General features: G+C 33.6%; 1 protein-coding gene across 1 annotated transcript in view; it reads left to right on the top strand.

Annotated features, from left to right (window-relative positions):
* Window positions 1-13,982, top strand: part of LOC123545372 (uncharacterized) — a 36,217-nt gene extending 22,235 nt beyond the window's left edge. The window contains exon 3 of the mRNA XM_045331696.2: window positions 10,505-13,982. Within this exon, the coding sequence (XP_045187631.2) occupies window positions 10,505-10,893 (389 nt within the window). The 3' untranslated portion in view covers window positions 10,894-13,982. The remainder of the gene's footprint in view (window positions 1-10,504) is intronic.
* The last annotated feature ends 1,967 nt before the right edge of the window (window positions 13,983-15,949 follow it).

Raw genomic sequence — 15,949 nt, 5'->3', positions numbered from 1 at the left:
TATTTTCAAAAATTGAGGTGTATCAGAGGGGTGGTCAATAAATACCCGGAAAAGTGTTCCCATTGCTTCAAATATCATCAAAATTTGATCAAACTGTTACGCAAAATACATAAGGAAATTGTAGGTTAGTAAAGTATATGTCAAAACCTTACTTTCTTTTGACTGTCAGTCAATGTCATGTGACATCATCCGGCCCAATTTTTGTCACATTGCCTACTTTGCATTGGATAAAACATAATTGCCACTTATTTGAAAAAAAAATGAATTGTTTTAGATTGAGTGAATATTTGCGTAATTTATTTGCATTACACAATTAACATCAAATGATAAATGCGGAATCAATTTAAATGTTTGACAGGCATACTGTGTTGGTCATTACCTGAAAATAAGTGTTGAACGGAGACAAGCAATAACATTTCTTTGTTTTTAATCAAAGATCAAGGAAAGAGACCATTTTTATACTGCATAAGGTGTAAGGGACAGTGTCCTGAAAAAAATATTATCAATGCTATGGGAGATTTAAAAGTGGTCAAGAGTGAAATTAACTTTCAACCATCTTTTAAAAATTAAAGTGCTTCTTTATATGGATCAGTACAACACAGTCCAATGTTCCTTTTCACCAATACTACGGGCATATTTTATGAAGTTTATTTTTTGTAGGGTGTGTAGAATATGCATTAAATGGCCTGAAACATTGAAGAACTAGTAATCACAAGTTGTATTGATTATTTTGTTTGACATGACAAGGTCACAATGGCATTGGACCGCTTTAGTGGCAGAGACATTGCCTAAGAAACGATAAATAAATTATGATCATATTGTGACATCTGTAATTTAATTATAATTTGTTACATTTCATTTGTTCTTATCTATCATAATTACAATTTTCAACAAAATAGTTGATCCAGTAACAGAGATATAACAACGCTTTTCTGGACATTTTTGTACATCCCTCGAATAAAACATGGTATTTTCTTCAATAAAAAATCTAAAATAAACGAAATCGCTTTGACTGCAATATTCAAACATATCAACCTTTGATATGATTGACATTTGATATGATTGAAAAACTATACATAATGTGTGGTCTTTTACTTTTAACAAAATCCAACACTGAAATGTATTAAAGTTTATTCAACATTAAAATTTTATAATCATTGTTCATCTTTTGCAACAGAAACTAGTTCTTATCTTTCCAAAGAAGAGTTGACAAATATAAATCATATACATTGTTTTAGTTCAGTGTCTTTGAAATCGAGACACCTAACCAGAATACTTAGGGCTAGGGCTGGGACGATTACTCGGTTAATCGGATTCGATTCGATTACTAGGTGAAACCGGTCTCAAACAATAAACACCACAAATCGTACTTTATCTTTATACATTTCTTTGACTAGCACATAGACCCGCCGTATATTTCCGCTAAAACACATTTAACATAGTCAATAGTCAATAATTTGCCTGTCGCGATATGTTTAAAATAAAATGCACCAAAATATGACTTATATGTTATCACACTGCTTGCAAACGATAAAGTCCGTAAGTTCCTAACGTAATCAGCTGCTGAAAGTACCTACAGTCGTCAGGAAAGAAAACAGCATTTTCGATATGGCAGCCGATTAACCGGTTCGGTTCGATTTCCTACAAATGATTAACCGGTTTCAAAATTTTGAAATCGCCCCAGCCCTACTTAAGGCTGAGTAGGATTTAACTACAAAACAAATTAAGCTCATAGATGATCACTCATACTCTACAGTCCAACAAAGTAATAGCAGTTTTGTGCACTTTACAATTTAGAAGCAGTTAAAGAAAATAATAAACATGTAACAATGTCCTATTTAAGCATAAATGACAGATAAGAATAGTCATGGCTTGTATGTCAATATCATTTTAAACATTTGTGCAGCTTATTGGGTCATCTAATATCAAAACTGTGTCATCAGCATAGAGAAGAAGTAATATTTTAACACAGGTTTCTGTTTGGTTAATCGGGTTTCTTAATTGAATTACATTATCCTTTTCCTTTAAGTAATTTTCTAAATCGTTCAAAAATAAAGAGAACAAAACTTGAGATACATTTTCTCCCTGACGAACTCCGCAATTACACTTAAAAGTTCAGATGTTACATCATCTGAGTACATAGTCTTTACTATTCTAAAAAAAATTACTGTCTATGTTATTTTCTAAAAGTGTTTTCCATAGTCGGACTCTCCAGACAGAGTCAAAGGCTCCGGAGAAGTCTATGAACAAACAGAATACTTTTTTTGTTTGATTTTCTAAGAATTGCTACCAACGAGTTTAGGGGAAAATGTGATCAAGTGTACATTAATGCTTTCTTATGCCTGCTTGATTTTCCAAGTCATTTAACCTATAGAATATGAAAAACCACCTCTTTTATTATATTTGAAATTGAAATAACACACCAATCATCCGGAGGAGGCAATAAAGATCGGCATCAATTCAGTTCAATTCTTCATTACTCCCATTTCATGATACACATGATAATATGTGGCAGAAACAATACTGACATGTAATATCAGTGAGGCTAAATATTATACATTTAACATTGTTATACAAAGGCAGATGTTCCTTGCAATAGAGTATATATAACAAAAAATACATTCATATTAATGACAATAATGCCTGAAAAAGGTATTTATATATCACCGCTTTCATAAATCACTATGTTAATAACACCATTCAAATATTTTAATAATTGCTTTTATGAATAGGACTATAAACAGCTTTCTATATTCAATATGATTCTTGAAATTGGTTGTCATTAATTTTTCAAATGAAATAATATTAGGGTTCCTTATGTAGTCTAATAAATCTTTTTCTTGCAATATGTAATGTCGAACACTCCAAGAGATAATGAAACTCATCACCAATATCACCAATATTTTGATAACATAATGTACATTTGCTTAACTCCAAAGGGATTCTGCTCTAACAACCGGTTTCTATAGGCAGTCTGTGATTTCTCGTTCTGAATTTAATGATACTAGTATACTTAAGATATTTTGTTTTAGTACCGATCAAATATTTTCCAAAACCAAATTTTGTTTTAAATATCCTATAATTTTTACAACTGCTTGAATTTTCAATATTCGAATACTTATTGCATTTGGAAATACCATCAATAACGACCGAGTAGCAGACACGATCTGAGTCTGTTCATGAGGGTATAATTGGAAAGTGCAAATAAGCTTTAGCTACTGTTTAGCTTAGCGCATCTTAACCCCTGTAAGCATGTCTATCTTGCTTAATAAAAGACAAAAAGATAAAAGTCCAGCTGGAAAAGTTGCTTACTGTAAAACCACATCAAAATCACACTGCTGTGACCTGGAAGTATTACTCATACTAAAAGTGAGTTTCACATCACCAAATACAACCTCCTCTCCCATTTTTTTCTACCAAAATGTCAAAAAATACATCCAAAATGAAATTTAAACAGAAAACAGCTTTAATTTAGACCTCTGTGGCCATACCAAGTGAAAAATTAGTGTTCAAAAACCTGTCCGCCATTACGCCTTCAAAAATAAAAATACGTTTTACTTGGATGATACATTTTTCAGTACAAAGATATATTAAAATTTCTATTACCTCCTGGATAGTTTCTGGATTATTGCAAACTGAAATATTCAACCTGGATGGTTTGTTTGTTTGGGTTTAACGCCGTATTTCAACAGTATTTCAGTCATGTAACGGCGGGCAGTTAACCTAACCAGTGTTCCTGGGTTCTGTACCAGTACAAACCTGTTCTCCGCAAGTAACTGGCAACTTCCCCACATGAATTATCAGAGGTGGAGGACTAATGATTTCAGACACAATGTCGTTTATCAAATAGTCACGGAGAACATACGCCCCGCCCGAGGATCGAACTCGCGACCCCGCGATCCGTAGACCAACTGAGCTAAGCGGGCGGGCTTGAAAACCTGGATGGAACGTTAGAGGTTATAACACGTGGTCGGTAGTAGATTGTATGATCGCATCTACATACATCATTTTCATTACTTTTAAAGTGGTAATTCGATCAATAATAGTAATACTATGTACAGCAAGTTAGTGAAACATGTCTATTAACCAACTGTTTAAATACTGAGATGTTTTTGCTTATTTAGCTTAGATAATGTCACGAATGAGAATAAATCTATATGAAATAAATTTAGATAAAAAATAAAACAAATGTAGGTTTGTTAGACGATCGTTTTTAGGCGCTCAAAATGAGGTAGCCCAATTTATTTACTGATAAATTCTTAGACTGTAAAACACTGTAACAATTCCATCATAGGCTGATCAGCAAACTAGAAAAAAAACAATACATTGAAAAATTTATGTCGTTAGTCGCATTTGTATAACTCTCTCTCGAAGCGAAAAAGCAAGTGATAATATAGTATAGAGTTGAAAGTTGAAATATTTCTTTAACACAGAAAGAAAACATCTGTCAGTTTTCCATTAAAATGGCTTAAATACGGAATTTTTCCAAGTGTAAGACAGATATACATATTTTTCGTTCAGGTATACTTTTTCATGTTTTGTGGCATTTCTGCTTTTTGCAGACATGCCACTTAGTTTGCAGCATAATAGTATCTAAGTGTTTATACATAATCGGGAAATGATACAGCCCAAATAAAGCTGTTATCTCATTATTTTGGAATTTCTTTTTTAAATGATTATTTGGCCACATCGCTCTTCACTGGAAATAGGTTTGTCAGAAGGTCAGTGTCTTAGCGCATCTTAACACCTGTAAGCATGTCTATCTTGCTTGATAAAAGACAAAAAGATAAAAGTCCAGCTGGAAAAGTTACATTCAAAGAACGAGGCCGCCTATACAGCATCGAAACATGGGTATGTGCAAATGAATACACGTACAAAGCGACTGAGTATATGCACACATTAACACAAACGAATACAATAACAGTAACATAGAAGTAACAAACAGGAATCATTTATCCAGTCCGACACGAACAGGATTTTACTGAGTACACATATCGGTTGCTTGCTAAAACGTTTGAAAAGGTATTAGAAACAGAGGCCATGAAATATGAGACCAAGAATACGTACATTCGAAATAAAATACATATATCAGGACAACATGAAAAGAGCACTGCAATCGTACAAGAGCTTACCTGATAAAACACGAAATATCATACACCATAAAAATGCGTTGTCTGCACACTCAAAATTTTATTTCACCTAAATCATCTATCATTCAAAATGCCCACCAATTAATAAAAATATCAATGACTAACTCTTCTAAGAGTTCACTGCAGCTGTTACAAAGCTATTCTTGAACAACATAAAATGATTCCTTAGAACTGAAACATTCTGACAAATTCGTTAGACTAATAAATGGTTTTGCAAAATTAATTAGTCTAGGAAAATTATTAGGTACCACAGCTGCAGTAGAAAGACAAAAGAGTTTAATATTTTATCAAATTTTATTTTCATCTGCAGCAGCAATAACTTATTGATACAACATACCCAAAACAAATTGCACATCACAGCCATTTCCTTAGAGCGGTAACAAAGCAACGACAAATATTAAATATTAAAAATTGATCAGTCTATATAAAAGAGATTTTGTATAAAATTATTTTTCCTATTTTTGCAATAACATACCGATTTTTTTTGATACGGCATCGAGGCAAGTCAAAATTGTTTAGATTTGAATACTTAATTTTGAATAAAATGATAATAAAACTGTACGCCTAAGGTAGGATGGGCCAAGATATAAATGGATGTGAAAAGATGAATGTCTATATTTTTATAATGTCGGAAATATTGAAAAGGAAAAATGTGTTTCAATATAGTCTTAATTTATCAACCCAGTGAAAAACAACTTAGTAACTGATTCTTTATGTCACATTTTTATTGTATTAGTATCGCAGAAATAACTCAATAACTTGACTGATAGTGCTGCCCCTTCATTGCTTTCGATGTAGTTAATGACATCATTAAATCCTTCCAATATTACTGTGCGCTGTGGTCTGCCAGGTGATTTATTGCTTTTTTCATCTTTAGCATACCTGTCAGGCACATGCTTAAAAGTACGAAAGTTTTCATTACACACTTGATGGTAAATTGCTTCAGCAGCTTGCAAATCAAAAACTGATATCAACCTAGCATGAACCTCATTACCCCATGAGTCATTTCTTACATTACATAACTCTTTTATAGTTGCAGTAAAATTCAATTGTTCGACTCTATGGACTCACTACTTATCTTATTACATTAGTAAGTGCGGAAGAAGCAATTAGATTTAAAATAGAAAGATTTACAACTGGATCTTGTTGTCATATCCACTATTATCAGTCTTTACACTTCTTAAGTCTGTAAAATCCCTTCTACAGTCTCTGTGAACTGAATCGCCAAATTTCACGGTGACATTCGAATTTCTCTCTGTGCACTGGCTTAGTTGCTATTATGTGCTCTCTTTTCACGTATCACAAATGTGGACGATCCGTTGTTTATGTCACTCTACACTAAATAGTATTCCTATATATTCCATATAAAACTGACATTTTTAAAGAGGTACCAAACATATTTATACTCATTTCAGAGAACAAATCCTTACCTTATTTTAAAGAGTTATGATAAAACTGATATAAAATGAAGAGAAAAGTAGTGACCATTTATCTTCTAAGAGAGATTTCTCTGGTCACATTTGCTTACTGTAAAACCACATCAAAATCACACTGCTGTGACCTGGAAGTATTACTCATACTAAAATTGAGTTTCACATCACCAAATACAACCTCCTCTCCCATTTTTTTCTACCAAAATGTCAAAAAATACATCCAAAATGAAATTTAAACAGAAAACAGCTTTAATTTAGAACTCTGTGGCCATACCAAGTGAAAAATTAGTGTTCAAAAACCTGTCCGCCATTACGCGACTAGACCAGATGGCTCCCATGCTGGTTCCTTTACTGCAGTTATGCCTTTAATAAATCTTCGCAGATAGGACAGCTTTTATTCTTCAAAAATAAAAATACGTTTTACTTGGGTGATACATTTTTCAGTAAAATGAATTCATATATTTCTCATATAAAGTTTTACAACTTTAATATATAATTTATTAATAATAAAATAAAAGACGCTTGATTATAGGTCTGTCATACTATCATTTCTTATGACTCAGCCATCTGTATAATAAATCTCAATGCCTTTGGGTTACTATTATTAGTTTCTACTTCAAGTAGCGTATCTAATATTGTGTGATATACAACAATACTTGTGGGTATCCTTACTAAATTTTTCAGTAAAATGAATTCATATATTTCTCTTATAAAGTTTTATAACTTTAATATATAATTTATTAATAATAAAATGAAAGACGCTTGATTATAGGTCTGTCATACTATCATTTCTTATGACTCAGCCATCTGTATAATAAATCTCAATGCCTTTGGGTTACTATTATGAGTTTCTACTTCAAGTAGCGTATTTAATATTGTGTGATATAGACAAAACAAGACTTGTGGCTGTCCTTACTTCTGATGATATATCCAGTGGTTCTGCCATTATGCTAGAGTATGCATCACCTCCGCAAATACCATATGGGTCAACATAGAACAACTGAACAAATTTTGAAATACAAAAACTCCGAGATGAGTTTCTTAATTTCTAGGTCTGCAGAGAAAAATTTACACAAACACGACCCTATATCTGAATTCTATTACAAGCATACTAATTAAGAAATAATAAATCTGTTCCTATATTTTATCAGTTAATAAAATATGGGCAGGAGTTTGGATGCGTAATAATTAAATCTCGAGTGCGTAGCACGAGTGATTTCATCATTCGCATCCAAACGACTGCCCATGTTTTATTAATTGATAAAATTATTGGAACATATTTATTATTTCGATTCTAACATCGCAAATAATTCGCATTTTACAGTACTACATTTTCAGCGAAATACGTCATTCGGGTCATATGTTGTTACAATTTACCCCCTATGGTTAGAAAGAGTTGCATAGCCAATGGAACGTATAGATATTTTTTTCTTTTTATCAGAATTTTGAGAAGTATTTATAATTTAGTAATCTAACAGCTCGCAAACTAATTACGAAGAGAATCATCAAATTAGACGAGTTGACCCTGTGTTACAAGTTACGAGGTTAACTTTATATGACGTCACATCATCATGACGTCATACTTTATGTCATACATTTATGACATCACCGCTGAATCTTAATTAAGCTAATTGAATTCGCTCGTAGAGATCGAAACGTGTTTTACGGTGTTTTACGGACCTACACATAAGTCAGTATGACTTTTTATCATATTTATGTTTTTGAAATGCTGTTTTCAACCGTTTAGCCCTGAAATAATTTGTATGTAATGGAACTGAAGTAGAATCTCTTATGCCACAATCATAGGGGGTGAAATGTAACTGCCAACCATATTTTATCGTAGATTCATGTATAGGCAATTTTGCTATATGTTTATATAGCAATTGCTGCAGATCGTGTTAGAATGTAATGTAATGATTCAATGGTTCGATCTAAGAAAAAAGATTAATTGAAGGTTCTGTATTAATACTATAATAGAAAAAAAAGAAATAGAAATATTTGAAAAGTGAAAGAAAGCTTAATGTGATCTTTTGAAGACCAATTACCAGATAGTATGAATATATAGCGGGATCCAAACAAACACTGCCAGTGAATTGGAATTCATTCACATACCACAGGTCTACATTGTCATCAAACTGTAAAATAAATTACGGAATTACAGGGCTTTTCATCCTTATATAACAGAAGCCGATATTCAACCACTTCCCTATTGAAAATAAGGTCATTTTTTGGCAATCATATTCACAAATAGGAAGCAATGAGCTCATTTATGATTAGGAAACTACCAAAGTGTGTCCTCTGTTAAATACCTCTTTTGCAGAAGAAAAAAAGGCCCTGTTTCAATAAAATGCTCTATTCCCAAAATGAGCAATTACCGCGTTTGAATTGCCAGGGCCTCTTCCCAATTTCCTGATGGAAAGCCCTGAATTATATAAAAGTATTAAATCTATACAAACTATTCTCCTAAATCTTGTACTAAGGTTGCATTTATTTTATACATATTATTATTCAAGTTCCGCTACATGGACATAAACGTTTCATATTTATATTTTTCCTGCATTTTTGTTTTAATTTCGTAATTATAGTTTCGTCTAGTCTGATTAGAATGAAGAGATATATCAAATTGAATTCATATCTTGAAAAGACTTTCAGCAACATGAAAGTACTTCTCTCCAACCAATCCATCTTGTAGCCCCCTACCATGAAACTGGAATCTGAACCTGAAAAAAAGGTATACCGAATTAGAATGATAGGCATCTCAGTATGATCATGAAATATGATTTTAATCAAAAACATTCAGCAAAACTAAATAAAACTGTTTAAATTGACAAAAATGCTCCGGTTTAAATTTTAAAATGACGTTACAAACAAATCGGGAAATTGGCGCATCATTTATGGTCTGTACGCGCTTCCGTAGATTAAAAAATCAAACATGGGGGCACTTTATATCTTTAACATTTTTTTGTAAAACTGCCATATTTGAACTTTCTGGGTTTTTTTAAGGGGGGGGGGGGGTCAGTAACTTAAAAAAACAACTTTATTCTGGAAGGATTCTTGAAAGAACCAGATATTTTTTTTTTTTATTTAACCATCGTATCATTTAAGAAATAATTTATAGCAAAAGAGTGCTTTAACACTATTTATGCACGATGGGCGGTTTTACGTCGGGCGTAATAATTGCATTCTTTTGCTACAAATTATTTCGATTCTAATATGCCCTTAATCTGGAACAGTAGATAAAATATAGAAGCGCTCTTTCTTGGTCGCAACAAAAACTTTGACGTCACCGCATGTTAACGTGACATCAGTCTAGCGTAAGAGTGTTTTAACAGAGACAAGCATATTAGAATTGCCGATAATCTGCCAGCAAACACTATGCGAATCGGGACAAAATACAAAGTGAGCTAGTTATCCCTGCCGCACACATATCAGTTATTTATAGATATGTCAGAAACACGCTTACCAATATTTCCATTTCGATATTTCATTTGGAAAATGGCAATTCAAACCACTGTTCGCATCAAGATTTTAAAAAATGGCGGCTCTAACTTGTTGACATGTACCTGATGATGTCACCAAGGTGTACAGTTAGCGCCATTAAAAATTCCGAATTCTATGTAACAAGGAAAATTATTATGTTAAGTAGAAAAAATCCCTTAGCACCTATGAACGGCGATTTTTTTCTGGAAATAGCTATAAGTATGTACTTTCGTGTAGCATCAAAAAACAAACTTTTGCACCTAGTTCCAACCCTTCTCTAGCTTTACTGGACTATATTGTTTTAACAATAGCATCACCTCTTCAATACCGATATGGTTTCTTTAATGTTATTGAAAAAAATATTCTATAAACAAAACCACGAACATTCATCTCGATATACATTATTTCAACATTATTCAGTTGAATTATTCTTCGTTTCAGATAATCGACTAACACTATTGAAGAAGAGTTTAACAAACATAGATGAGATTCTAAAATACATAACAGCGGAAGATGTTTTCAGAAGCTACATTGAAAGGAAGTTCTCGCATTTGGATCACCTCAGGGGAGTGGTGCTGCCTACATTCAATGAAATGTCGTACACGCCTGACGGAAATGATGTCCCAATAGCGTCTGGATTGTTCCCTACCCTATATAATCGCCGACTAACTTTGATGAGAAAACACAAACGTTCTGGTTTAGAAAATGCTCAACGGAAACGCAATTTGTCAACTCTGCCCACAAAACGGAAGTCAGCCATTACGCCACCGTCACGTGACTGGTGTCGATTGATTGGATATCGTGTCTGCCCACGGGCAGCAAGACTCTGAACCACTAACCAAAGAAAATCTTTATCACAGGAAATGATTATATCAAATATCTCAGCGAAACACTTTAACATGCGGTTATCAAATACCATACCATTTGTTATTCAGAGCTGATATGAAACTTCTCTGGACAAAATTGCACCAACGTCATATTCTTGTAATATATTAGATAAATGATGAAGCTGCTTAAATTCCTGACTTATCCAAAAATAGAACAAAATCGGCGTATTCATTATTTCAATAAGCCTATTAATGTATATCTTTAAGGAGAATAAAATTTCTCGAAGGTGTTCTTCTGCAATATTTTTAAGTGATCAAAATTATTTCAAACTAGTTTCAATTTTGACGAACATTTTGTTCATAGTATTTCATTTATAAGTCATTTATAACTAGTTAAAAGACATTAAACAACACAGAAATATTCTCTTCATGAATATGCGATGTTATCATAGCGACATCGCGTGGAAAAAATATTGTTTCTTCTTTTATACAGTGTGTGAGCTGTAACATATGGAAGCCCCGGAGGAACAATTGATTTCCGTACTTCCCACTTCTGACTTCTAACTTTTGCACTTCTCACTTCCAACTTCTTGACTTCCTACTTCTAACTTCCGCACTTCTGACTTCTAACTTCCACACTTCTGACTTCCAACTTCCTGACTTTCGACTTCTGATTTCCAACTTCCACACTTCTTACTTCCGACTTTTTGACTTCTTACTTCCCTCTTTTAACTTCCGCATTTTTGACTTCTAACTTCCGCACTTCTGACTTCTTACTTCCTTCTTCTAACTTCCGCACTTCTGACTTCTAACTTCCGCACTTCTAACTTCCAACTCCCTGACTTTCGACTTGTGATTTCCAACTTCCACACTTCTTACTTCCGACTTTTTGACTTCTTACTTCCTTCTTCTAACTTCCGCACTTCTGACTTCTAACTTCCGCACTTCTAACTTCCAACTTCCTGACTTTCGACTTCTGATTTCCAACTTCCACACTTCTTACTTCCGACTTTTTGACTTCTTACTTCCTTCTTCTAACTTCCGCACTTTTGACTTTTAACTTCCGCACTTCTGACTCCCAACTTCCTGACTTCTTACTTCCGAAGTCAGAAGTGCGGAAGTTAGAAGTCAGAAGTGTGGAAGTTAGAAGTAGGAAGTAGGAAGTCAAGAAGTTGGAAGTGAGAAGTGCAAAAGTTAGAAGTCAGAAGTGGGAAGTACGGAAATCAATTGTCCCTCCAGGGCTTCCTTAGTAACAGGTATTTTACATATAATTCTTATATTCAGATGAGTAGTAGTAATAGTATGAGATCAAGACGCTTGTATTAATAGTTTGTTCAGTATTTCTGGTTGTCAAAATTGAGAACATTTTGCTTTAAACGCGGGAAAAAATCAACTATAAGTTTGTTGCGTTTTAAGGTAGTTCTGCACGTTTGATAAACAGGAAGTGATGGCGTAACGTCATTTGCCGGAAAACGTAGAATAAAGCCTGGATTCGGCGTAAGGAAATAAAAGTAATTGCAACCCGTGAGTAAATTTATTATACCCCCACAAACAAAGTTTCGGGGTTTGTGTGTGTGGCAGGGGGGTGTATAGTGGTCGGTCCGTTGGTTTTCATGGCTTCCGGACAATAACTCGTGAAAGGTTTGACAGATTTAAATAATTTTTAGAACACAGGTGTAACATCATAAAATACAGGTCAAGTTCGACTTTGAGGTCAGTAGGTTAAAGGTCAATGTCACAATGACTGGAACAGTTAAACGGTTTTCGGATGATAACTTGAGAATTCTTGGGCCTAGGATGATTAAAGTTGATAGGGAGGTTGGTCATGACCAGCAGTTGACCCTGTTGATTTTGAGGTCAGTAGGACAACGGTCAAGGTCACAGTGACCCAGATCAGTTAAACCGTTTCCGGATGATAACTTTAGAACGCTTGGGCCTAGGATCACGAAACTTAATAGGGAGGTTGATCATAACCAGCAGATGACCCCTATTGATTATGAGCTCAGTATGTCAAAGGTCAAGGTCACATTGACCTAGAACAGTAGAACGTTTTTTGCCAAATAACTAGAGAAAATTTTTGTCTAAGATCACATTTGATACGGAGGTCACTTATGACTACACAGGTGTAACATCATAAAGTACAGGTCAAGTTCGACTTCGGCTACAAACCACCTATTTTTTTACGTAGTTATGGCCCCTTTCCAACTTAAAATTTGCCAAACTCATGGTTTCCAGACTCATGAAAGGGTTAACAGATTTAAATCATTTTACACAGGTGTAACATCATCATATATAGGACAAGTTCGACTTTGACATTGGCTTACTTCTGGGGGTATAATTCGTCACTCCTGTGACAGCTCTAGTTACAGTTACAATAGCACTGTAAGTATCTTCCTAAAGTTGAAATATGATATTAAAACACTGACACGTTAAATTATTCAAAATAATGTCTTGATATTAGCTTTAGATGTGCGGTTCACTTTAATCAAAGTCAAATATCTCAGACCTATACATTTTACATTTTATTTCACCACATTATAGACCATATGTTTTACGACTGTGAGACGTTTCATTAAAATCTACATTGTAGAAAATTTTCTATTCCCGAAAATGTTATGAAAGTTGTGATTTTCCAATAGACTCCCATTATGAAAAATTGCGCGAGGTCCAAATACAATAGGCTGAAATGCACCATGAAACTGAACAATATTGAATTATTTATAACTTTAATAAGAAACGTTAGATTCTCATTTTATGTACAGTGAGAAGGGTTTAATATCCTTAGTTAATAAAAGAGAAAACACATTAAACGGAGATTATTCGGAACGTAATGAAAGCAGTAAGATAAAATGTGTATTAAAATGTAGGAGAAAAGGAAAGATGTAAGTATTTATAAACATAACATTTTAAGTATGTGTACTCTAATCACATCGTATACCGCAATATAAAACAAGTTGATTTGCTAGTTTTATGCTGGTCCTTTTATAACGAATGTTAATCTTTAAGGTGTATGGTTTAATGCATTCCTGAAATATGATTATATCCGGTACTTGTTTTACAAAAACTGAATAATAACAACGAAAAAGAAATTAGCTTTTGAAAAGAATTTTATTGTTCTTGTTCTTGTTGTTGTTTTTTATTCATCTGTCAGAATCTGTGATACACAAAATCACCGTGCCCACTCGTTACTTTGGTTTAAACATATTTTATTCGTCTATATACAGCTACATGAAAACATATTGAACACAACAAAAATGACAAGGATTAAGCCGAAAGCAAGTTAATGCTTATTGAAGCTTTTTCCTCGTTACTTTGTGAAATCGGAGGTGGTATTTATCGATTTCGGGTGGGAAAATTATTTCGTTTCCCTGTTCCCTATTTAGATTAGCTCCGATAGTTGCGAAAGAGTACTTCTTATCCATTTTACTATAAACAGAAGCATTTTCTCAATTTAATTAACACCTGCGAAAACATGCGGTAAACCAAAACATGTGCTCAGAAAAAAAAACACATTATTTCCAATACTTTTCCGGCAAAATATAGTATAATTACTTCCGGTATATCGCCGACATATTCCGTTAACATGTTTTTGTCATGATTGATTAATGCGGTTTCTTGGAAGACCGATGAAGGACAGTGCATGACCGAACATCGTCTGCTCTGAAATGCACTTGGAACAATTTCGCTCTGACCCATCGACATGTAAATAAAGCTGGACAATACATTTATACTTTTCCTGGTAAAAAGTAATCCATGTATTTAAAATATATATATTTATAAATTAAAGAAATAGCAGAAATTCTAGAATAAGATTTAATTGAAAATAAAAAAATAAAACTTTGAAAATAAAGCTGTACAGACTAATTCCATATGTAGTCGCTGGTATAAGATCAGTTTATACTAATTTGTTTTAATTCGATTGTCATGAAAGCTTCAAGCTTATTTGAACCACTCTTGAGTCCGCTTTCTGGAAAAACCAGTACTGGTGTCATATGAGAAGTCATGGTCGTGACCCCAGTGGGGCTCGAATACACGACCTCGACGCCTTATCCTCTAGGCAACCGCTCCTGTCAATAAAATGTTGACATAATAGTAATATAGGTGCGCATATAAATAGGTGTCTTCGACGGACATAATTCATGTTACAGTACATGCCTGAAAGAAACGTTTGTCAAACAGGTCAAGAACCCTGTTGAAAACAAGTCGTGGACCCCTTTGAAAATTTGTTGAGGACCCCATAGGAATATATTATTGATACCAAAACAAATTATGAAAATGTACATTCATCTGTAAATAAATTCGTTTGTATGTTCGTTCGTTCCTATTCACAATGTGGTCCTCGAGCGATGATTATCATTACCGAAGATAATACCAATGCGCGAAAAAGTAAACTTTGTGCACCACCACCCCTCCTCCCCTCCTCCGAACACACAAACACACACGAACATGAAGAAAATATTTGTTAAACCATTCATACCATAACGAGCGGAATAGCTTCGAAGGAAACGAAATTTGTAACTCTCTGGAATTTGCCATTATGTTATGTGATTCCTGGCGTCACAAAAAGCGAAAAAATGCTATAAATAATAAATTTATTGCATTACAGACGCAAACTGAAGATGAATAGTGGCATGAAAGTATCGTTTAAACAGTATGTATTACTACGAAAATAAAACTTAATACCTATGCAATATCAGAAGCTAAAAGTATACACAAATCGTCAAAACAGAAATTGTTGTGTTACCCGAAAACTAGGATTACTTTTACAAAACAGAATGTTTCGCCATGTTCCTTAAACACGTGACGTGTAACACCTGAAATATATTAAAGAAAACGTACATGTAGCAACAAATTAATGAAAAATGAGAACGTTATAAAAGAGGGGGTTGGGGGAACGAATGATGTAGATAATTTGAAGGAAACATACTGTAAAAGAACTGAGATAAGAATCTTAAACACTTAATTAAATAAAAAGAGAATATTGCAAAACAAAGTCACGAATTTAGTTAGAAACAATAAAAAACGAAAAAATGTAGATGATATTCATGTAATTGAACAA

The sequence above is a fragment of the Mercenaria mercenaria genome, chromosome 1 (assembly GCF_021730395.1).
Source record: "Mercenaria mercenaria strain notata chromosome 1, MADL_Memer_1, whole genome shotgun sequence".
In the NCBI taxonomy this organism is placed as follows: Eukaryota; Metazoa; Mollusca; class Bivalvia; order Venerida; family Veneridae; genus Mercenaria; species Mercenaria mercenaria.
The sequence above is the reverse complement of the archived record's forward strand: the minus strand, read 5'-3'. Positions and strand labels throughout refer to the sequence as shown.